We start from the raw sequence: 25,351 nt of genomic DNA on the forward strand, positions 1-25,351 counted from the left end.
CTATATATATATATATATATATATATATATATATATAACAGATAACAGATTGTTACTGTTTTGTTATATTTTGTGATGCCTTATAATTTTGTTGTTATTTTTCTTCTTTTCTATAAATATTTGTAAAAAATTTAAAATAAGGGATCCAAATCACAATTTGCAAGTCATAATTGGGTTTTTAATGACCATTTTCCTCCTGCTGCATTCCTGCAGTTCAGTTTTAATATTTCATCTTGGTCGAATAGGAAAGATGCGTTTGCATTATGAACATTACCATGCATCAAACTTGTATTTCAAAAGAGCAAAGTCCCTTTAAGAACTGTCTTTTTTTTTTTTTACCTGTGTAATAAGGATGCTCAACTGATTTCCGCTGGCATTGCATTTGACTGATCTCAGAGCGCCCAGGTCAGGAATGAGCTCAGAGAGGTTCTTCATGACACCCATGGCTTTGGCCTCCCTGTGCACACAAACACACATGCATTATACACACATATATACATTTACACACGTTTGAGTAGATTAGTGTGTGTTTACCTGCATGTGAGGTCAAAGACTCTGATGTGACACGTATCCGTTCCCACGGCCAGGTAAGATCCACACACACTCAGCAGTGTGGGGTTTCCTTCCGCTTCAGAAAACACCAACAACTGCTTCACAGTGCCCTGGACATTCACACATACAAGCATACACTTGTAAAACACAAACTTGGAAATGTGAACAGTCACTGTGTAAAATGTGTATTTTCATGTGTTAAAGAACGTGGATGTGTGTAGAGTTTGTGTATGTGTACCTGCGGCGTGCGGATCTGGACACGGTTTGGTTCGACGGTATAAATGTTTTCTTCATGTACCGCAAGAGCAGGAGACTCACACTGGAAAGAACCTGATGATGAAAACATAAAAATGTATTCAGAAATGACTCGGTGTCTCTTATATGCCATGACATATAGGTAGGTCCTGATTCTGTGTGGTCCTGCATATCAGTCATTATTAATGATGTGTTTATGGTACCTGTGCTGTGTAGGGTTTGTCCTGATGGCTCGTACACAGTGATATATTTCCCGTTCCACACCGTCACCATATCCTGTACAAACAGATACAAAAATAACGTAGAAAAATTTACAATTTTTATAAATTTTGCAGATTTTAATATATATATTTTAGAATTACATAATAAATATTCATTTATTTATTATTACTTAATTATTTAATTTTGCTAAATTAAAAAACATGTATTTAATCTTTTAAAGGGGTCATATGATGCTGCTAAAAAGAACATTATTTTGTGTATTTGGTGTAATGAAATGTGTTTATGCGGTTTAAAGTAAAAAAAACACATTATTTTCCACATACTGTACATACTGTACATTCAATACTACAGCGAGAATATAAGTTACGCCTTCTTTCTTTGCGTGAATATTTGGGCGGCGTTATGCAAATCTTCCCACACAGTTAGGTAGATATGTGGGGGCGTGTTCGAACGAGCCGTTTTAGGTAGGTGTGGCTGACTCTTAACTTTTATAAAGAATATCTCTTTGGATTTGAGACTTTAGTCTTTGCAACTTTACAGGTCTTCTTTATGCACCAAGAGCTTGTAACACTCCAAAGAGAAAGGAAAAAATGAAATTGCATCATATGACCCCTTTAAAATGTTAGAGAAAAAAAAGAAATTAACTTAGGCAATTTAAATATATAGCAAAATGTTGTTATGAAATATTATAAAATAAAATATATATGTGTGTGTGTGTAATATTTTGCTATTTTTTAATTGCCTCAGTTAATTTCCTTTCTTTTTCTCACATTTTATTTAATCACGTTTTTTACAGTCATTAAATAATTTAATAAAATAATCTATAGTTATTATTATTATTATTATTATTATATAACATATATTTCAATACATAATACATAATATATAACATATGATTTTGTAAATAATTTAGCACAACTGGACATTTTTTATAATAATATTAATCAGTTTTAACATTGCTCTTCTTTTCTGTAAAAGTTGTGGAAATAAATTCCCCTGGTTCTGGTCATGTGGCAATAAAAAAAATATTGTGTCTACATTCATCATATGCTGTGAACAATGATGCTGTCTTGAGGGTTTATGGTAAAATCATTGCAGTACATTTGCAGAATGAGGTGAAACTAGAAAAGGGTTGTGTGTTAAATGCTGCTGTGTGAATGTGCCACATTAAATGTGTCTTACCTTGGTGACTTGCACGGCTCTGATGTGTGTGTCTGTGTGGAAGGTGATGTGTGTGTTGGTGTTGAAGTTGGCCAGGCTTAGCTGTGTTGGCGTGAGCTGCACTGCTGCCATCTGCTGGGTGTAATGAGAACACATCACATGCTCTGACAGGATCACCACACAGCTGCTGCTGCAGACAGCCAACAGATGAGAGCTCGAACCCCACTGCAGACACACAGACAGACACGGGGAGACAGACTTCAACAAACTGAAGCAAGAATCAGAATTACTGTCTGAAATAACCAATCACATGTCATAATGTTGTAAATATCCCTAAATATGGGATAAAAATATCCACTGCTCACTTGTAGCTCTGAGATGTTTCCTTCCACCTCTGCTGGTGTTTGGAGTTTCCAGTGTATTTTCGTGTCTCCTTTCTGATCACTCACTGTCACCATGTGCCACAGAGCAACACGACCTCTGCTGGTACCCGCTGCAAGAACTTCTGCAGATGAAAACACAAAGATCCAGATTACTTCTGAACAAAATCACACTTGTAAAATCACGTACATTTGTGTTTTAGCAGATGCCTTCATATAAAATGACCTAAACTGTATTCAAGATATACATTTCATCAATACGTGCATTGCTCTGGGAATCAAACCTATTTGCTGTTTTTGTCTTTTTAATAAGAATTTGCTAAATGAGAGACAGGAAAGACAACAATGTTAAAAAAGATTTCCGTTCTTTTGAACAAAGAAAGATCCTGAAAAGATGTATCATAGTTTCCACAAAAATATAAAGCAGCACAACTTTGAGAATAATCAGAAATGTTTCATAAGCAGCAAATCAGTATATTAGAATGCAGGAATAACTGTTATTCAAATAAATACAGTCTTGGTAAGCATAAAAGGCTTCTTTCAAAAACAAAAAATCGTAGTGATTCCAAATGGTAGTGTTTTAAAACAATTTCAAACGGAAAACAATACAGAAACTCGGGCAGTATTAGTATAAGTGTGTACATTGTTCAGAGTTGCACAGACTTGTAACAGTGTAAATCTTACGTTTAGAAGTGCAAAAGGAAACACAGTTGAGCAGTTCTCCTTTCTCAAAGCCCAGAGACTCATCCAGCGTCAGAGCGTAATGATCATCTAGCTCCACATCCCACAACCTATACAAACACACACACCACCATCAGAACACATGCAACATCTCAGGGCAACTGCTGAGAAACTATACAACACTTTTATATACAAGGTTTAAAAAAAACACACACACACACACAGAGGACTAAAATTTGTTGTTAACCTAATGTGTTGTTCTCCTGATGCTGTGATGAGCAAACCGTTTTCTGTCCACACAATGTCTGCGTGCTGCCCACCTCTGCCACTGAGCTTCACCTGTACACACACCAGGGTTATTATAGTTAGCTAAAACTAAACCATAAAACCATACCTTTTTTGTTACTTGAAATAATAATAATAATAATAAATGTTAACTAGAATAAAATAGTTTAAAAAATTATTTTATTTCAGCTAGTTGCCAAGGCAAAATTTCCCATTTTCATTTAGTCTAACTAGATGTACTAAAATAACTCAAACTAAAATAAATTAATGTAAATTATTTAGACATGTCAAAAAAAAATACTAAAAAATGACAAAAACACAACAAAATTTCCCCCATTTGTATGTGAATGCCAAGAAATTGTGAATGATGTGTACAGTATGGAAATGCTGACCCTTTCCTTAAAGGGGTCCTATTATGCTCTTTTACAAAGTCTTGATTTTGTTTTGGGGGTGTACTAGAACAGGCTCTCATACTAGGTTGTTGGAAAAACACATTATTTTTCACGTATTTTACATTATTACAACATCTCGCTCCCCAGTCTGGCATGAACGGCTCGAATAGTTCCTGTATCAAATGAAGGCCCGCCTTCTGAAATACAAAATGTGCTGTGATTGGTTAGCTGGGCCAGTGTGTGTTGTGATTGGTTAGCTGGGCCAGTGTGTGTTGTGATTGGCAGCACTCGGCGCCTGCTCGGGAAATGTCATGCCCCGTACCATAGCCGCCTGCTGCAGCTTCAGAGTAAATATCGCATCAATATCAAATCAATTTGAGCGTGATTTAAACCCGGATGATGTTGAAAAAGTGAAAAGGCATAATAGGACCCCTTTAAAACAAATATCTACTAGAATTTCATCATACCGGTGGAGGTGGTTGAGATTTACCTATGTTTTGTTTTTTTCTCTCCTCTCTCCTGGATGAGACCAAATATAAAAGCAATGTATAGTAATATGTTATGCCATTTATATGAGTTTGAAGGCCCCCCCCAAAAAGGACTCTTAAAAGACCATTTTTGACTCTTAATCCATAAACTGTGTCAGATATGTAACTCTTAACATAACTTTGTACGGCAGAATCTGATCAAAATCTAAATACTCATAAATGCAGTATAAGTTGTATTTGGTGAGCGTTGTATGTGTGTCTGTTATGTGTATATGTAGTTCTTTGGAATATATTCTTTTCTTCTGTATTTTTTTAAAAAAAGGGGAAAAAATTAAGTAAAAAACAACAAAATTACTAAATTTCTTGATGTACTAAAATAACTAAAATTGAAATAAAAACTATATAGACATTAAAAACAAAACATTTTAAATGCAAAAACACAGAATTGCTAAAACTTTAACTAAAATTAAAATGAAATTAAAAGATAAAAATAAAGAAATTGTCTGGTTTTTGTGGTTGTATTCTGATATCTAATTGGACAGACATATGAAGTTTGATCTTTTACCTTACTGATCTCCTGAGCGATTCCTTCCGGTCCAAGACTGAAGTGAGAGAGCAGCAGTGAGTCTGTTACCACGGCGAGAACGGCCCTCCTCTTGGAGTACCACATCTTCTGTACCGCACTCTCAACGGACAGCAACGGCACACTCCGCACCTGCTCATCCACGCTGTACACGCTCCCTAAATAACACACACAAACACGGTTAGAACAAACCCACAGCACCTGAACATCATTGCTAAACATCCTGTCACCTCTCACCATCAGCTGTACTGATGTAGAATGCCAGTCCTTCCTGTGATCCCAGGCAAACCCTCCTTTATTGCTCTTCTTCCAGTTAAACATGTCCAGAGCACTTTCATCGCCGCTGACAGCAGCATGGGCCAGCATCGCCACATCCCTACCGATATAAACACACACTGTAGGATTCTTATGCCAGATAGAGTGCATATAAAAAGTAGCAACTCTTGTGAAAAATAATACTTCTTATGAAAATAATATACTTTAAAAGGATATACAAGTGTGTCATATTTTCTTAATTTCAGTTCAATTAAATTACAATAAAATGCATTATAATTTACATTTATATTAAATGTAATTAGCTAAACTAAATTGGCCTTTCATTTTATTCATATTATATTATCTGCAAGTATTTTTTTTTTAAATATACTTTTAAGATTTGAAGTTCACTACAAGTGCACAATCGCTACAATTAAGAAAAAGAATATCTAATAAGTTTACAGTAACCATTCAACTGCAATACAAGATTTTGACGTACTATGTACACATACTCTGACTTTCACAACTCAAAATTTCCTCTCTAGTCCAGCTAGAACTAGTACTGCCACTAAACTGTTGAGAAATCATTATGGCACTGACGTGAGGGTTAAATGAGACTCACTCAGCAGGTGGTGGAGGTCTGAAGATGCAACATGTCAGTGGTTTACTGTAGTCATGTTTTATCAGAGGAGATGCCTGCAGTTTCCCTCTAGCGTCCACCCTCCACACCGCCATTACACCTGCCTGCAACACACACACACACACACACACACGCGCGCATACTTTCACCTCAGTGCATATGAACCCTAAACATCAGCATTTATTATATTACATAGTGAAATGTGTGTAACCTGATCTCCTGTGACCAGTCTGTTGCCGTTACTGCTCCACTCCAGCACTGTGATGCAGGCAGTGTGTGTGTTGTTGGGCAGGGGTGTGTGTTCACCGGAGGGGTGTGAGAGGAGCATGGTCTCGCCCGTTTCCCATCCCACCGCCAGCAGGGCTTTAGTCGGGTGCCACTGCAACAACGAGGGGCTGAATCCCCGTTCCACATGACACAGCTCAACATGCTCCCCCTAAAACACACAGATATTACAGAACACATTAATACTCAATGTCATCATTGACACTATTTCAGGAAAGAATACTGGATCGTACAATAACATTTGAATTTAACTATTAAATGTTAAGTGAACTATTAGGTTCGTTAGGTTACAACTAAAATGATAAAACAATACATACACTACCGTTCAAAAAGTTTGGAATGATTTTTTTACGTTTCTGTAAGATGTCTCTTATATGCTCACCAAGGCTGCATGTATTTGATCAAAAATACTGTTAAAAGTTATGAAATATAATTACAATTTAAAATAACGGTCTTATATTTGAATTTATTTTTAAATGTAATTTATTCCTGTGATCAAAGCTGAATTTTCAGCATTATTACTCCAGTCTTCAGTGTCACACGATCCTTCAGAAATCATTCTAATATGCTGATTTGCTGCTCAAGACACATTATTATTAATAGTTGTGCTGCTTCATATTTTTGTGGAAATGTTTTTTCAGGATTCTTTGATGAATAGAAAGATCAAATGTCTTTAATGTCGCTTTTAAACAATTTAATGCATCTTTGCTGATTAAAAGTATTAATGTCTTTTTTTTTTTTACTTACTAACCCCGAACTTTTGAATTGGTTGTGCATCACGGTTTCCACAACAATATGAAGCAGCACAACCGTTTTCAACATTGATAATAATAGGAAAGGTTTCTTGAGCAGCAAATCAGCATATTAGAATGATTTCTGAAGGGTCGTGTGACGCTGAAGACTGGAGTAATGATGCTGAAAATTCAGCTTTTGCATCACAGGTATAAATTACATTTGAAAAGATACTGAAATAAAAAACAGGTTTTTGAAATTGTAATAATATTTCACAATATTACTGTTTTTACTGTATTTTTGTTTAAATAATTGCAGCCCTGGTGAGCAGAAAAGTCTTTCAAAAACATCTTACAGACCCCAAACTTTTGAACAGTAGTGTATTGTGTTACTGAAAATGTATAGTAATGTATAACTTGCATACAAAATCAAATCATCTCTCACCTGTTGCAGGTAAAGATCCACGCAGCCCCCGGTGGAGGCGTACACAGAGCCCACGGCCAGCACACACACACTGGAATGCCATGAGATCAGAACAGCCGCTCCACTGCTGTCAGGGGCCTCGACACGATGATCAAAATACACAGCCATGACCTACAAAACTACAGAAATAATGATCAGACTGTGTGTTCATCATAAGGCACATCTTACAACAGCAATCTAACACTGACAATATTGATTGAGAACCTAAATATGACAGCTACAATATAAAAAAATCACTCTCTATATGGTTTACATAACATTTCTGGTTAACAGAAATTATTGTGATGGTACAGTGAGGGTCAGACGATGATACCATTGATACAATACTATATTTTTACTATATGATTATACAGTGGTATTGATAATCCGAGGCACTTAACATAGCATAATGCCTAAAACCACGTCATTACCATGCTAATATGATCAAAAAACATGGTAGTACCATGGTATTTTTGTGTGACTCCTCAAAGTTAACGGTTTGCTGCGCTGATAAAGTTGTAGATAAGATGTATTTCTAAAGCTGGGAAAACTATTGAAATGATATTTTAAGCTATTTCAGCGTCAATGGTTAAGTGTAATGGTAACTGTTGTTTACATCTGTTTTAAACGTTAGTAAATCTGTCGCTAGCTCTGTTAGCTAATCCACACCGAGGCCTGCCGCTTTAAAAAAACTTTCAAATAACGACTGTTTAAAGAATTTACCTGAGAGCTCTTCCACTCAGCACTGCCGTTATGACCGTGTGTTTTTCGCGCTGCATATGTATGATTTAGACAATAGAAAGATGAAATTAGCCCTTAGATGTTTACGACGCGCCTTTAGCCGTGAAGCGTCTTTTTCTGTTGCCCAGACAACCCCAAGAAGAAGCGCGAAGGGGCGGAGCTAAAACTTGGGCGCTGCGTCTCAACCAATGAGGTGAAGCGAGTGGAATGGCTAATGAGGTGCGTTTTGTTATTATGGTTTCGGCACATGTTTGGGGGGATTAGGGTAACTGCAGCTTGGTAATAGGAGTTTGTCATGAACAACCAACCCATTTTAACTTTTATATATCATTTGAAAAGAGTTTGAAATTGAATAGAATGGGATAACAGATTTTGGTAAACTTTATTAATGCCTTGTTGGGTTTGGTGACCCTGCTGTATTATCTGCAGCTGTTCACATCAGACTAAAATGCTTTCTAAGACATAAAATGAAATTATGAGTTTTCCACAGCATAAAATGAAACAGAAGTCATAAAGTGAACAGAAGTCTTCAATGTCCCCAAAAAGCTCTTTATTTTACAGTCACTAAACATTAGTAGTACAAAAATAACACAATACATGAAATCCAAGGAACAATGCCATAGTAATTAGGGATGCATGTCATGATCATAAAATCTTCTCCAGATGAGTGTGAGATATTGTCAGCCCTCCTCAGGTCTCCATATCTGGGATCTGCAGCTGAGTTTTGAGGTTTTTGTCCAGCAGCATTAAACTCTGTACCGCCAAACTCCTGCAAGTCTGCATCACAATTATTCTCTGCCACATCTGCACAAAATAAGACATTTATGAATAACATATACATACTCAAACACATACAGAGTCAAACAAGCACTGTGTACCTGCTAGCCAGGCTCTGGTCTCCATCAGGTCATCACCGAGTTCTGTGAGTAAGTTCTCAGCAGGCATGCTCAGAAACACAGCACAAACCGCAAACATAACGCCCCTCCGCACCATCCTACAGTTAAAGCCAGAGAGAGAGCATTAGATGTAGGCATGTAATATAATGCATCCTAGAACACAAACTTACTGGTCAGTGTGGAAGCGCACGGCCCAAACAAAATCCAGCAGAGCTCGGCCCATCTGAGACGCAACCAGAGCAAAAACATCAGTGATTATTATTGAGGTTTAAAATGCAATTTCAAATTTCAGGTTTGCTGTGCTTGTTTGTAGAGCTGCCTAAATTTTGTGATTATATATCAATATGACTAAAAAAACAATAATAAAATATGCACTTTAGTTCCACTAACTTCACAAAAAAATCCTTTAAATTTAAAGGTATTCAGAACAGGAATGAAAAATAGTAGTATAATAGTATACAACAAACAAATTATAGTGGCATTCCTTATAAATAACATTTATTATAAATGCCAAGACTAAACAAATTTATTTAAAGTGAACGCGGGAAATGTGCCACACAAATAAACTTTTATGCTGTATGAATCCAGATGTTTTCCTTGCTTGACATTTATTGCATTATGTAAGTTGCTTTGGAATATACGCTGCAGCATGTTTCAGATGATTAAAAAATGCACTAGAAAATACAAGTGTGCATTTTTACCTGGTGGAGGTATCAGGCTGGTGCTGTACATCATCCTCAACAGATGGAGACTCCATTAATGACTTCAGCTCTCTGATCTCCTCATCTGGCTCATACCGACACATAAAACAGCTTCATTAGCATTGAAAGAGTTAAGGAATGAAACAAATATCTCAAGTTCACAGTTGTAGTAATAGAAATGTGATGGGCGCATCTGAAACTTTTGCTAGTTGCAAATGCAAGATGCTTTCAGGTTTGGTAAGGATCAGTAATGCATCATCACAAGAGGTTTTCATTGTAAAGAACAATGTTTAAAGGTCCACATGGCTTAATTCTGATCCTGGTGTGTCTGATTTGTGACTGAGATACTCGCCCATGGCCATTCCCATCCGTCGAATACGCTCAATATTGCTGTCCAGGCGACACTGGACACCTCCCAGCATGCACTGCAGCATCTCTGTTGGACAGAAAACCTAAAACACCAGAAAACTGCAGCCGTACATCAAAAATGCATTTGAATGTATGCGTGTGCATTACCATGCCGTAGTTCTTGTATTTCAGAATGGTCGAGTGAAGCCACACACAGCAGTAGAACTTTACTGACGTACAGCTGCTGTTCGACAGACGTGCGTTTCACGGCACTGCTGTTACACCACACCTGACACACACTCCAAAGGACCTACACACACCAGTTAGAACTTCTCTTAAACAACTTCTTTTGCATTACATACAAAAATGACTTATTAGAATAAATACAGGACAACTACTAACACAACAGACCATCATCATACCTGTTTAAGCAGCGTCCTGAGCTCTGAATCCAGAGCCAAATAACCAAGAACAGACTTTAACAACTGAGTCTGAATTTAAGGAGAAACGGGGAAAAAACAGAAGTCAATACTTTTATTCAGCAAGGTTGTGACAATAAAGACATTTATAATGTTCAATTTCAAATAAATAATATTCTTTTGAACTTTCTATTCATCAAAGATTCTAAATGATGCATTAAAATCTGCAGTGGTTAAAAAGGTGCATTAAAATATGCAGTGGCTGTAATGATGCATTAAAGAATGCAGGGGTTGTAATTATGCATTAAAACAGAATGTGGTTGCAACAATGTATGAAAATGTTCTGTGGCTGCAATGATACATCCATATAGAACACATAATATGCAGTGATTACAATGATGCATTGAAATGCGAGCAGTGATTGCAGTGATGCATTAAAAAAAAAGTAGTGGTTGCAATGGTTCTGTAAATTATGCAATTTCTGCAATGACGCTTTAAAATATGCAGTGGTTGCAGTGATGCTTTACATATGTGGCGGTTGCAAATATGCATTAAAATACGAAGTGGATGCAATGATGCTTTAAGCATGTGCTTTATTTATTCTTTTATTTACAAGTATTTCCACCCTGAATGTGTGTGATACCTCTGAGAGCATGGCATGTGTGTCCAGTATGCTGGCGGCCAGCAGTGGGTAGTACTGCTGTGGTAGGAAGGCGTCAGGTGTGTTTGCATGCAGATGGTTGCAGGTAATGGAGGGCAAAGCTGCAAGGTGGCCGATGACAATGGTCTCTCTTAGCTGGGGAGAGCCTGAATAGGCTCCGCCCACCTCACATCTGGACCACAACAACAGCAGAGAGGAACAGCTCCAGTACAGATGCACATCGCTCCAGACCCGCACTCTCTCTGTGTGTAAAAGAGACACAACACATCATTAGTATAGATAGACAGTTAGATAGATCGTGATGTCACACCCTGTGGAGCTGATGGTGTCCAGCAGAAGCAGCAGTGTTTGGTCCGCTGGACCCTTGAGGAACATCTCATCCCAGAGCTTCTTGATCTCCTCATCTTCACACCACCTGCTGAACCAGCGCATGCACGATCTCCGCGGAGTCTCGTGAGGTGGAGAGAGTCCTCAAGCACGAGACCACCTCGGTACCAGCGGAGCCCATGATGTCACAGAACTGATGCTTGGCTGAAGATTCAGTTTAATGCAGCATCACTTTTGCAACTTAATAAATAAAATATCCGTGCATACATTGGGCAGCTGGACGAAGGCTGGTCATATGAACCTCCATGTCATATGTGACCCTGGACCACAAAACCAGTCATATGGGTCAATTTTTTGAAATTGAGATTTATGCATCATCTGAAAGCTGAATAAATAAGCATTGATGTATGGTTTGTTAGGACAGGACAATATTCGGCTGAGATACAACTATTTGAAAATCTGGAATCTGAGGGTGCAAAAAATCTAAATATTGAGAAACTCGCCTTTAAAGTTGCCCAAATGAAGTTCTTAGCAATGCATATTACTAACCAAAAATTACGTTTTGATATATTTATGGTAGGAAATTTACAAAATATCTTCATGGAACATGATCTTTACCCAATACCCTAATGATTTTTGGCATAAAAGAAAATTCGATAATTTTGACCCATACAATGCTACAAATATAAATATACCCGTGGTACTTATGACTGGTTTTGTGGTCCAGAGTCACATATAATCTTTTAAATAAATACACAAGATGCAGTTGTTGACTTACAGTAACGTATTAGAGCTGCAGAACTGCAACACCTCATGGGATAACTATATATACCCTTTATGAATAGCATAATGTTAATATGTTTATAGCTATATAGTAAACATACTTGCCGATTTAACTTAGTTATAATTTTAGTCATTCCGTTATATTAAATCATGAAATATCTGGCAGCTTCAGTCGTGTTGACATAGCTCCACGTGATTGTGCTCTAATACGTGTCCGTGTAGAAGCACATCGTCAGAACAAACGTTCCTATCAGTAACTCAGTTCCATAACAGTTCACTAGATGGCGCTACAGGACACGTAAACCCTCTTAGGCTTGTTGTATTCTAGTTCATAGCTAATCACTTTTTGTTAATTAATTTATTATCAAGTTCGTCAAGAGTAACTTAATCAATCCTTACAAAGGCATTTGTACTTCCCAAAAACTGAATAGTACTTTAAAATAATTCCTTTTTATTTTCTACATGTGAACAAACAGCATAAATATTGATGATATTATATTATCAATATAATTAATTAATCAATCACCTACATCTGTACGATTTACTGAAACATTAACTGCTATATGCACTACATATGTATTCTATGATGGGCAACAGCCTTTAGTTGATAATAGGACTGAATTAAACAGAACCCATGTGACTTATGCAAATAAGCAACTGATCAGTATTATTTTAAGCAAACTTGTCTGCTAATTCACCTTAATTTTAATGTAATAACGGGCGCGGCCATTTGTAACTTGAATGGGCGAGACTTCCGGTGCCATTCTCTTCCAGTTATTTTACTTGTACAGGAACAACCGGTCATGCTGCTTGTTTTAATTTATTATCATAAACACACTGATTTGTATCGCAAATAGTTTTACCGTTTATGGCACTTTATTTAGCAAAATAAGGTGGATAACATAGGCCAAGGGATTTCAAATATTGCATCAGCTTTTTAAAATGTCTTTCCATTTTATTTTCTCATTTATTTGCGTAATTTGCTGAAAAAAGTACACGGATGTGTAATTTTGTTGAGTCAAGTTGTAACACAGGCCCAAAAGTATGTCTCTCTGATAATGTTAATCAGAATCAGAATCAGAAAGAGCTTTATTGCCAAGTATGTTATAAAGCATAAAGACTTGCATTTGCACTGGTAAGTTCTATTCTATTCTAGAATTCTCTGGTGTTCATGTGAAGTAGGTTCAATGATGTATAAAAAAAATAAACATCCACAAAAGAACTTATTTGCACTTAATTTATTGGTGACTAATTTTATTTTCACTTTTCTTTTAACCTTCATACAATTATTTGAAAATCTTTGAGACCCCGAACTGTAAAAGATACATCTTATAGGGGCATCTTCAAAAGAAAGCAAAACATTCAACAGAAGACAATACTGATATCTTTCATTTATACAGTAACCTTAACAATTAAGAGTAAACATTTTTTTTTTTTTTACAATTGTATCCTTCATTACGAGGAGTACATTTTTGTTTTATTAACATGTATTTATAACTATTATTAGTCTTTTAAAGTCTAAGTGGCAAGCAGAACTCCTTCTAAGCAGTGAAATGCTGTCTTTGGACACTGAAAACAGCGGTTTAACATCAGACAGGTCAAGAGCAGTAGATTCAGGTCTTTCCTTATTGTCTCCGTAAGGAAATTAAGGAACGAGGCAGCCGGCGGTAAACGCACGCGTATTCAAAAGTTTACAGAAGCAACGTTCCCGCGTTTTAAGGTCCATTAGTATCATTACAGTAGCTTTAAAACAGCCATACAGACGTGACAGCAGCGGAATCTTCTTCGAATGTTCTCCAGCATCGTCTTAAAAGAAAAACTGATAGGACGGGTCTTAAAACCAGAGGGAAAAGAAAAATGTGAACTGCAGCGTGGGATTTTCCGGAGGAAAAAAAGTAAAAATCAAACATGCTTGTGCCGGATGAGATGCATGTACTTCCATAATGGCGTGCTGGAACAGACGAAAAGAGACCGGTCAAGTGGAAGACAAATGAAACGGAATCTTAATTCCATTTGTCCATAAAAATACGATTCCAAGAACGAAAAAAATACAAACGTTCTAGATCGATATTTACACCAAAGTTCACCAGAGAGAGAGACAGAAAGAGTTTTGAAAAGCAGAAAGAAGCAAAAGTCCTTTTTCCCGCGTGTCTGTTAACGGTTCGATTTCCCTTTAGTGCTTCAGTGTCCGCTTCCTTTTCCCGCCAATGTTGATAGAACAACTTCACCTCATTTTCTTTGAAACAATTTAAATAGCAAACAATATTATCTCAAAATAAAATTTATCAGAGTGCAATGAACATTTCCAGTGAGATTTAAAGAGTCTTCTGTACAGAAAATCAAAGTCTTTTGTTAAGAATCCAGGACAGGAGGCGGCTGACGAATATCCTCAGTGAGAAATCACACAGGACCGATTACCTTACCCACAATGCAACACTGCGAGCTCCCTTGGTGGGAGAGACAGAAAGAGTTTTGAAAAGCAGAAAGAAGCAAAAAGTCCTTTTTCCCGCATGTCTGTTAACGGTTCCATTTCCCTTTAGTGCTTCAGTGTCCGCTTCCTTTTCCCGCCAATGTTGATAGAACAACTTCACCTCATTTTCTTTCAAACAATTTAAATAGCAAACAATATTATCTCAAAATAAAATTTATCAGAGTGCAATGAATATTTCCAGTGAGATTTAAAGAGTCTTCTGTACAGAAAATCAAAGTCTTTTGTTAAGAATCCAGGACAGGAGGCGGCTGACGAATATCCTCAGTGAGAAATCACACAGGACCGATTACCTTACCCACAATGCAACACTGCGAGCTCCCTTGGTGGGCGTGGCCTCCCTTGATCCTTTGCATTCTGCATCATCGTAATAAATAAGAATTTAAAGAAAAAAAACGCAAGTGAAAACAGCACTAACATTCTGCAAAAACTCGTTTACGAGCTAATCGTACGCACACGCTCAACCCTCAGGTCAGCAAATGTCCCTCACATGGGCTAACGGTGTGACTGCTTAAACCAGACTTACACTGGTAACTTAAAACAAACTAGTTTCTTACACTGAAATTCAATCTATGAATTGTGAACACATATACAGAGGGAACTGGCGCCTCAATCCCAAAACACAGGGAAGTCACAGGAACCGAAGGACAGGGCCGTTCACACACACACACACACACACACACACTCACTCAAGGTTGAGTGCTCTGAATTGTTAAATTATTTGATCAAAATAATGATTGGATTCTTCACATCATCTGCAAGTCTGTTCTTTATGCCTCTGGCCTCCCGTTTCAGTTCATAAATCAGGGTCGTCGCAATGGTGATTATTTGACCTCCAGGATGGAGGGGTTGCACTCCATGATGGCGACAATGATGCGGTCAATGTAGTCCTGCAGGCGGAAGTTGATCTCCTCCTGTTTGTGGATGGCCTCCATCAGCTGTACACAAACACACATCAAATATCACAAAGTGTTCATATCAATAGGATACATAAGCATAACAGTGTGATAGAGACCTCAGCGCGGGAGACGTTGTTGATCTCGGCAGCGAGTGACTCTGAGAGTGACTCTGTAAAAAGACTCTTTGCTCCCTGGATGCTCAGATTAATGATCTGACCGTTCAGCTCGTCGTTCTGCTCCTTCAGACTGCGGTTATCCTGCACACAGAGAGAGAACCACAACATAGATATTTGACCTGTTTTACCAGTTTGAGTCTTGGCCCTGTTGTTATCCGTTTAGTCTGTGCTGACTAATTAGAGTTTGTTTACCTGTTTGAGACTTCTGGGTTTGTGTTTATCAGTTTGAGCCTGTTTTTATCAGTCTTTGTTAACCAGTTTAAGTCTTGGGTCAGTCTTTACCTGTTTTTAGTCTGTGTTGACTAATTAGCAAACACAGTCGGTTATCGGTTTGAGTCTTTTGGGCTTGTGTTTACCAGTCTGAGTCTTGGGTGTGTAGTTATCGGTTTGTTTGTTTCAGTCTGTGTTTACTAATTTGAATCTGTTTACCCGTTTGAGTTATTTTGGATTGTGTTTACCAGTTTGAGTCTGTGTTAACTACTCTTGAGTTTACCAGTTTAATTCCTGGGTCAGTCTTTACCTGTTATTCAATCTATGTTGACTAACTTAATTCTGTTGACCTGTTTAAGTCTTCAGGGTTTGTGTTTACGTGCTTAGCAGTTAAGAGTCCTGCGTCAGTCTTTACCTGTTTTTTAGTATGTGTTGACTAATTAGCCAACACCGTCCGTCTGTGTTAACCAGTCTGAGTTGACCAGTTTGAGTCTTGTCTTTACCTGTTCTTTTTAGTCTGTTAACTAATTTGAGTCGTTTGTGTTTACCTGTGCTTTTAGTATAAGTTAACCAATTTGAATATATTTACCACTTTGGGTCTTGGGTCAGTCTTTATCAGTTTTTTAGTCTGTGTTGACTAATTTGAGTCAGTTCACCTGTTTGAGTATTGGGTTAGTGTTTACCTGTTTTCTGTCTGTGTGGATTCATTTGAGTCTGTGAACCTGATTTAACATCTACGTTGACCAGTCGGAGTCTGTGTTTACCAGTTTGAGTCTTTGGGGTTTAAGTTTTTCCTGTTTTCCTGTTCCTTTGTTGACTAGTATGAATTTGAGTCTCGAATCAGCCTTTACCTGTTTTTTGTAAGTCTTTGTTAACATTAACAACAAACTTAAACAAGTCTCTGTTTAAGTTTGTTACCAGTTTGGATCAGCATTTACCTATTCGAGTCTGTGTTTACATGTGTGAGCCTATGTTGACCAGTTTGGTTTTATATGTGTAAACCATTTTGAGTCAGTTTACCTGTTTAAATCTTTTGGGCCTGTTGTTGTCTGGTTTTAGTCTGTTGACCAGTCTGATTCTGCATTAAAGTCTGTTTTTTAGCTGTTTGAGTCTGGGTTCATCTGTTTTAACCAGTTTTTACCAAACTTTTTTTAAAGTGTGTTCGAGTGTGTTTTTCTTGTTTGAATCTGCTTTTTACCATTTTGAGTCTGTTTTAAGCCTATTTAAGTCTGTGCTTCAGTCTGTGTTGACCAGTTTAACCTGTTAACCTGCACCCCCCATTTTGGGACTCATAGCTGAAAATGACCTACCTAACTTAAAATTGTAACAGTTCCTGACAACAGTGTGATACTCACACAATGTGTGTTTGGTGTCTTTGGAAAGAAGACCCTTTGGCCTTTACTATCCATCATCCAGAGTTGATAATGCTCAAAAAGATAAAAAGTTTCAAGACACTGAAGTGCCTTGAAATTTTTTTTTTTTAATTTCAAATTTAAATTACAAATACATGAAATCAGTCCTGGAGCAATCCAGAAAAGTAATGGGTTGAAAGTCACATCTCATGAGTTTATATTTCAAATCTGAAGAAGATACCATGAAAAATTTTATTCCTGCAACCATTTTTCTGAGACTATATCTATAAGCTTTCCATTGAAAAACAGCGATCTATTGTCGATGCTTGAGGCTTAGACCTTTAGAATGATATATTGTTTGTCAAGATTAATTTTGTCCCTTTTTATTTAATCTATTTGTAAACATTGACACGTGCAAACTAAGAGCGTTCAGAGTGCTGCCATCCAGATGCGGGTTAACAGGTTAAGTCAGTTCTTACCAGTTTGAGTGTGTTTATACCTGTTTGAGTCTGCGTATCTCCTGCTCCAGTTCGTTCTCTTTCATGTGAGTGTTGTATTCCTGCAGGCCGGAGCTGGCCGATCGGCCTCTTCTCACTTCAGTCTCCAACTTAAACAGCTGCAGGTGTTCCAGCTGCTTTCTTAAGTCCTCTATCAACTACACACACAGAGAAGCCATTAACAGCCATGGCTGTGATGAACAACCATGTGACCGCACCTATAAAGACAAACAGAAGACGTCTCACCCCCTGAGTGCACTCCTTCTCTTTCTGGTTTGTGTGACGTTCATGGCTCAGTTTGTCGGCCATTTTCCTGCGAGATTCGATTTCTTCGTTCAGTCGCTCTGTGACATCGTCTACCTCATCCTGAAGTTTCCTTTTTTCCTGAAAGAAATTACTCCATCTTAGACATCGTTTGGACTTTTATTTTTTTTTATTATTAACAAGTGACTTAATGAATCAAAATAATGTAAAAATAGGTTTGATGGTCATTAACTCTTCTTAATTCACTCAGCATTGGCAGATGTGACAAACAGGTCACGTTGGACTCTGTATGTGATTTACAGACGTGTATGAGACTCTGCGTGTGTTGGTACCTCCTCCAGTCTCTCGATGTTGGCTCTCAGACAGGGAACACATGACCTCAGCTCACTGTTCTCCTCATCCAACTGATGCAACCTGAACACACGCGGGCACACAGACAAAAATGCACCATAATATTTTCTTTTGGGGCAGAGCGCACAATGAAAACATTCAAACACAATACTGGGTGAGAGAAAACAAAAGTCATGTTAACACAGCCGGATTATATTAAACGTCGAGCCAAGTAATCTCAGAGCTACTTCAAACCAAACCAATCAAATTGAATTTATGCTGTTTTCCACTAGATGGCAGATGGCAAACATCTTATCCTCACACAGAAGAGTTGGACAAAATAACACAGAAACCATTAAAGCTGTCTTGAATTTGTTCAGCTGTAGGGTTATTTTAAGCATTATTTATATACTGTTTATCAACATTTTGAATTGGCTTTTATTTTTATATTTCCAGTTTGTTTTAGTAATGTTATAGTTTTAAAAAATATTTCTATGTATCTTTAATTTATTTTAATTTCAACTTTAGTTTTAGTAATTTTATTACTTTAACTAAACTTACTTTAATTCACTTAGTTGCCAAAGCAACATTTCAAAATTGTAAAAGTTTTAAAAAAAGATTTCAGCTTTGTGTAAATTAAAAACATGTTATTTATTATTATTTTACATTTTATTAGTTTTAATTAACAATAACAACACTATAATCATCCTGGAATATATGAACAGTGAGAAACCGTGTTTGTTGCATGTGATGCATATGTCTTCATATTTCTCTACTATTATAAGACTCTGAAGAGACATTACCTGAGCTAATGACTTTCTCAGGAGGACTGTTAATAAAATGACACCTCCCCAAATGTGCTTAACAGTATGTGGTGCAAGACTTATGAAATACACAGCCAATAAACAGGCAAGTCTCTGAATTCATTTGATCTGGTAAATGTTTCGCAATTTAAATATTGTTTTTTGCAATAAAACTGAATGTTGTTGTTGCAAATTGTGCAAAAAATAACATGATATACCTGGATAATATAAATGAAGATTTATCCAAATTAAAAGAAAAAGATCATCTTGGAATCATCAGTTAAAATGGGCCAAAAATTACTAACTCACAAGCAGTGTTGGGTGTAACTAATTACTAAGTAATTAGTTACTGTAATTCAATCCTACCCAATTCCTTCTTAAACTTAACAACTACTTTACTGAGTATTAAGAAGCAGTAATTAGGAGTATATTGAGGCAAAGGTCATAGTTAATAGTTAGTTAATAGTGAGCATTGGACCCTAATCTAAAGTGTGACCAGAATAATTTACGTAGTTATTTGAAAGAATTAAAAGAACCGTTTCATGTTTATCCTTGTATCATTAACTTGTCGAGGTTGATATAGGATTTAGAAAGTAATTAGTAATAAGTATTTAAATACTTTTTTGGAGAGAGTAATTTGTAGAGTAATTTAATTACACTGTTGAAGATGTAATTAGTAACTAGTAATTCATTACTTTTTTTAACTTACCCAACACTGCTCACCAGTAACATTTTGCTATTCCTAATATAAAGCTGGTATTGCATATTAAAAACCTAGAAACTATTAACTGAATTTAATAAATATTTTTCTGGGACAAATAAACATTTTATTTTAATTATTTATTTATAATTATTTAAATGATAAATTATTTATAATTTTTGTGGCATGGAAAGTGCGAATCCAGCAGAAAAAAATCTTGACAAGTCTGTTGCAATTTTGTCCAAACTAGATATAAATAAAACATGCATAAAACATGTTGTTGGTTGCTCACAGCAAATTTTCTCAAAATCCCATTCTACATTAATCATTAAAGATATATTCTGTCCGCCCTCACCTGGCCTGGAGGTTCTCGATCTCCAGGTCTCTCTCTCGCTGGAGTTTGTTCAGAGCATCTCTGTGTTTACGTGTGTGCGCGAGTAAGTCCTCCTCCGCGCGCAGCTCCTGCTCCTTCAGCTGTTCCTCCAGAGCGTTTGCGCGGTGGACGAGAGTGAGGTTCTCCTGCCGCAGGCGTGCATGCTGCTCTTCGCTCTCCGACGAGTCCTTCTCCAGCTCGCACACGCGCTTCTCCAACAGCAACACCTGCAGGATAGACACAGCCTTCATGCAAATCCCTCTCGCATTCACAAAACATCAGTTTTTCTATTATGTCCATGTCATGTTAATAATTTTGCATTTTTGACTGCACTGTTACAGTCGGATGAGAACAAAACTTGAACTGAACTGAATTGCTTTATGAGTGAATAGCATAATGTTAAAAAAAATTGTTTATTTGTTTTAAACTAAATATAGCTGTTGCAAATTTTGCTGATTTAAATGCCACAAAGGTAACATTATCTAGCTGGATAACAAATGAAAGTTTGTCAAAACTGAAAGATAGTCTTGGAATCATCTGTTGAAATGGATCTAAATTACACCAGTAACATGTTCCAACAAAAGTGTCTTTATTAATTTAAACTGTCATAATATCAAGCTGTTACTGCATACTAAAAACCTAGTTTTATTTTAATAAACATGTTACAAAAAGAATGCATAATTTTGATGCACAGAAACTGAGAATGTAGCAGAAAAAATGTCATGGATTTATTTTGCGACATCAACACTTATTTAACTGAACTTAATCAACATTAAACTGATTTGAGGTGAATAATGACACTATTGAACTGCTTATAGCTGAACTGAACTTTTTTCATAATCCATTAACTTAACATAGTTATTGAACTGAATTAAATCAACATTGAACTGACTTAAATTCAAATTCTGCTGTCATTATTGAACTTCTCTCATATTTGTAGCATCATTGATTCTGTTATTTTCCTGTTTATTACTGTGAAACTACTTTGAAACGATCTGGTCTGTATAAAGAGATATATAAATAAAGTTGAAAAGATATTGTAGCATGGTAATAATAACATTTTAAATTACTTCTTGCCATTTGATGACAAAACTAGCAACCCAAACCACATCAAATGCATCATTTGAACCAGTTTGACAAAATTTCCATATTAGTTTCTGAACCTTGTCTGTGATGTCACGATCCGCAAGGTCCAAAATGTCTTGAGTCAGATCTCCCATGACATCCAGAGTGCCAGACTGCTGCAAATGTCTGAAAGACACACAAACATTTCAACATGTTCCCTGCTGAACCATAAACCAGCATGAATTTCAATGCTGGTCCAGCCTGTTTTTTATTCTTGCTGGTGGACCAGCAAACTTAAACATAGCCGACCAAGAACACTGCAAAAAATGATGTCCCTCCTCAGTATTTTCTCTTGTCTTCTAAACATTCTTGACTGAAGATACATTTACTTGCAATATTTGCAAGCAAAATTACTTAAAGGGGTCATATGATGCTGCTAAAAAGAACATTATTTTGTGTATTTGGTGTAATGAAATGTGTTTATGCGGTTTAAAGTTAAAAAAACACATTATTTTCCACATACTGTACATTATTGTTTCTCCTCTATGCCCCGCCTTTTTGAAACGCGTCGATAAATGAAATCGCATCATATGACCCCTTTAAGATGCAAGTCTTGTTTTCTGAAAAATTTAAGTGAGCAGAAAAAGCATCCAAAATGACACGAAACACATCACAAAAGACTTCCATTGTCATTTTGTCCTTAAAAATATTTGGTACATTGAGAGGGAGGATCTCACCTTGCTGCTTTCTTACTGGACAGCCTCTTGCTGGAGCTATAAAAAAAAAAAAAAGAGAAAAAACAGGAAACGAGTCAGGAAGAGAGAGCGGGAAAAGAGGAAAAACTCTCTTTCCACCTGTGACCTGTGAACTGCAGGTCAAAAAACACTCAGCGAAGCGCTAAAGTTGAAGGCTGAATCAATGCTCTTCTTTCAATGGTAATGACCTCACAGCACACGGAAATAAACACACTGTATTTATGGAGGTGTAACATGGATGCGTGAAAAGAGATTCTGTTCTTGTTGCACAAGTCTGAACCCAGAGAAACAGCTTTGTCTATTATATTCAGAATCAAAAAACAGACCCTCCTCAATGTTCCCTACTGCCGCTTGAGACAAGCCAGGATTTTCAATGATCTTTTAAACAAAATACCATATTTTAATGTTAACAATTTAAAGTTGGAGAAATTGTGTTTCCAAATTTAGGAAAATGCTATTTTTCTTTCTTGATTTTGGAAAAACTGACCAATGCAACATAACATTTAATATTTTATGCAAACTCGGGTAGAATGTTATACAGTTCTTAAAGGTACAGTACAATGAAAACTCAAGTCATTCCAAACCCGTAGATTTTAACTTTATGACTTTTATGCTTTTATGCTACTAGACTTTATGACTTTTATGCTATATTCCAAGTCTTCTAAAGTCATACGATAGACCAAATAAGACCAAAACTTTACTGAAAAACAGCCCCATTCACCATAGCTCTCAAATCTCAATTGTGAAATCTATACATCCGTTGGTCAATGAATGCAGTCGTTCTATGGAAGAGAGCTCCCTGGACATGAAATATATGTTTCTTTGGTGTTGTACAGAAGAAGAAAGTCATATAGGTAAGCAAATGAAGACAGCATTGATATTTTTGAGTGAACTGTCTCTTTAAGAAACTTGTTAACCTGTGAGTTCTAAGCTATCAACACTGTCTTGTATTTATATTATGTAGCCTGTATTATATTGGTAAAATTTATCTCAAAAGCACTTATAGGGTTCATATGATGCTTTTTTAAAGATCATTATTTGGTGTATTTGGTGTAACAGAATATGTTGACATGCTTTAATGTTCAAAAAACACATTATTTTTCAAATACTGTACTTCAGGAATCTTATCTATGCACAATCAGCTTGTAACACTCCAAAGAGAAAGGAAAACTTGAAATCGCATCATATGACCCCTTTAAAGACTATTGTGCATGCATCAAATACACACACAACACACACCACAGCATCAACAGCAGAGCATCTATGTTCACCACAAACTTCACCTACAGAATGTACAAACATGGAGCCTTCACACAAGTCATGCAACACTGTACGGATGCCTGCATGTTTATGAAGCACACGCATGCAGACGGTGAGTGTGTGTGTGTACAGTGGTCAAACGGGGGAGGCGTGCACATGCTGCAGGCGTGTTACCTATTCATTTCTAGCAACTGCAGTCGCGTGGACAGATCCTCCAGACGACTGATCTGCTTATGACAGTGAGTGCAGAAAAACTCCAGCGCCTCCGACTGAAGGAAACTCCGGAAACTAGCAGGAAAAGAGCTGGGGCTGAGAAGACCAGAGGGTACAGTGGTCAAACTCAACACACACGCGGGGGAGGCGTGCACATGCTGCAGGCGTGTTACCTATTCATCTCTAGCAACTGCAGTCGCGTGGACAGATCCTCCAGACGACTGATCTGCTTATGACAGTGAGTGCAGAAAAACTCCAGCGCCTCCGACTGAAGGAAACTCCGGAAACTAGCAGGAAAAGAGCTGGGGCTGAGAAGACCAGAGGAGAGGAGAGACAAGAGGAGAGGATACGATGGGGAAAATGAGGGGAAAATAAAAGAGCAGAGGAAAAGACAAATGAGCAGAGGGAAGGAGTAGGATGAGTAGGAAAGAGGAGAAATTAAGAGAAATTGGTAGAGGAGAAATGATGAGAAATGGGTGAAGGAAGGGAGAAATGAGAAAAGAAGAAAAGATACAACAGGAGAAATCAGTAGGCGAGAGGAGAAATTAGAAATGGTTAGAGGAGATGAGAAATTAATAGGAGATGAGAAAAGAGCAGAGAAGAAATGAGCAGAGGAGAGGAGAAATAAGGAAAGAGGAGAAGATATGATAGTAGAAATGAGGAGATAAGAAATAAGGAAAGGAGAAATGAGCAGAGGAGAACAGAAATCAGTAGAATAGAGGACAAACAAGGAGAAATGAGCAGAGGAGAGGAGAAATAAGGAGATAGAAGATACGAGAGGAGAAACGAGGAGGAGAAAAAACAACAGTAAAAATGAGGAGAGGAGAAATGAGATACGGCGAGAAATGAGGACATGAGGAGAGAGGATAAGAAACAACAGTAGAAATGAGGAGAGGAGAAATTAGCAGAAGAAAGAGAAATGAGAAATGAGCAGAGGAGAGGAGAAATAAGGAGACAAGAAGATACGGCAAGAGAAGAGAGGAGAGGAGAAGACACGACAGGGTGAACGAGTAGGAGAGAGGAAAGAATTAGGAGAAAAGAGTAGAGGAGAGGAGAGAGGAGAAATGAAGAGAGAACATATGACAGGAGAAAGGAGTAGAAGATAAATCAGTAGAAATGATCAGAGGAGTGTCGATATAAGCAGGGGAGTACAGAAATGAGGAGAGAGAAGATATAACAGGAGAAATGAGGAGAAAGGACAATATAAAACGAGACATTAGTAGAGGATAAATAAGGCAAAAGTAGCAGAGAAGAGGAGAAATGAGGAGAGAAATGAGCAGGGGTAGGAGAAGAAGAAATGAGGAGAGGACAGGAGAAATCAGGGGAGAGGAGAAGAAACGTTAGGAGAAATAGAATATAAATCAAGAGAAATGAGCAGAGAAGATATGATGGAAGAAATGAGGAGAAAGGTGAAGATGCAAGAGGAGACATTAGTAGAAGATAAGAAAAAATGAGCAGAGGAGAAATCAGAAGAGAGGAGAAGACGCGACGGGAGAAATAAATACAAAAATAAATCAGAAGAAATGAGTAGAGGAGAAATGAGGAGTGCGCGAGTGTTCAGTGATGAGCAGAGGGAGGGAGAGAACGAGGAACATTGAATTGAGAAAGTGAAGGACGGAGGAGGATCTACACAGAGGTGAGCACAACAGTGCAGGAGTAACGCAGCAGGAGCAGTGTGTGTGTTTATTTCAACAGGTTTGAGAGTGTGTTGTGTTTC

General features: G+C 37.2%; 1 protein-coding gene and 2 pseudogenes across 2 annotated transcripts in view; all 3 read right to left on the minus strand.

Annotated features, from left to right (window-relative positions):
- LOC107747848 (intraflagellar transport protein 140 homolog) overlaps positions 1-8,236 on the minus strand; it is a 68,360-nt pseudogene extending 60,124 nt beyond the window's left edge.
- Positions 8,237-8,648: 412 nt separating this feature from the next.
- Positions 8,649-11,812, minus strand: LOC107747882 (telomere length regulation protein TEL2 homolog; annotated as a pseudogene).
- A 1,672-nt stretch (positions 11,813-13,484) lies between these two features.
- LOC107747849 (rab11 family-interacting protein 3-like) overlaps positions 13,485-25,351 on the minus strand; it is a 30,918-nt gene continuing 19,051 nt past the window's right edge. Inside the window, exons 6-15 of one of the 2 annotated variants that reach the window (XM_016562459.1) lie at positions 23,808-23,942; positions 22,144-22,179; positions 21,505-21,592; positions 20,324-20,568; positions 18,468-18,549; positions 18,118-18,255; positions 17,874-18,029; positions 15,753-15,893; positions 15,036-15,675; positions 13,485-14,200 (exon numbers count right to left, since the gene is read on the minus strand). In XM_016562459.1, coding sequence (XP_016417945.1) covers positions 15,562-15,675; positions 15,753-15,893; positions 17,874-18,029; positions 18,118-18,255; positions 18,468-18,549; positions 20,324-20,568; positions 21,505-21,592; positions 22,144-22,179; positions 23,808-23,942 — 1,135 coding nt within the window. In that variant the 3' untranslated portion in view covers positions 13,485-14,200; positions 15,036-15,561. The remainder of the gene's footprint in view (positions 14,201-15,035; positions 15,676-15,752; positions 15,894-17,873; positions 18,030-18,117; positions 18,256-18,467; positions 18,550-20,323; positions 20,569-21,504; positions 21,593-22,143; positions 22,180-23,807; positions 23,943-25,351) is intronic. The other variant, XM_016562460.1, reaches the window with a different exon arrangement.

This window comes from Sinocyclocheilus rhinocerous, unplaced genomic scaffold (genome assembly GCF_001515625.1).
Source record: "Sinocyclocheilus rhinocerous isolate Xijiao unplaced genomic scaffold, SAMN03320098_v1.1 scaffold799, whole genome shotgun sequence".
Lineage (NCBI taxonomy): Eukaryota > Metazoa > Chordata > Actinopteri > Cypriniformes > Cyprinidae > Sinocyclocheilus > Sinocyclocheilus rhinocerous.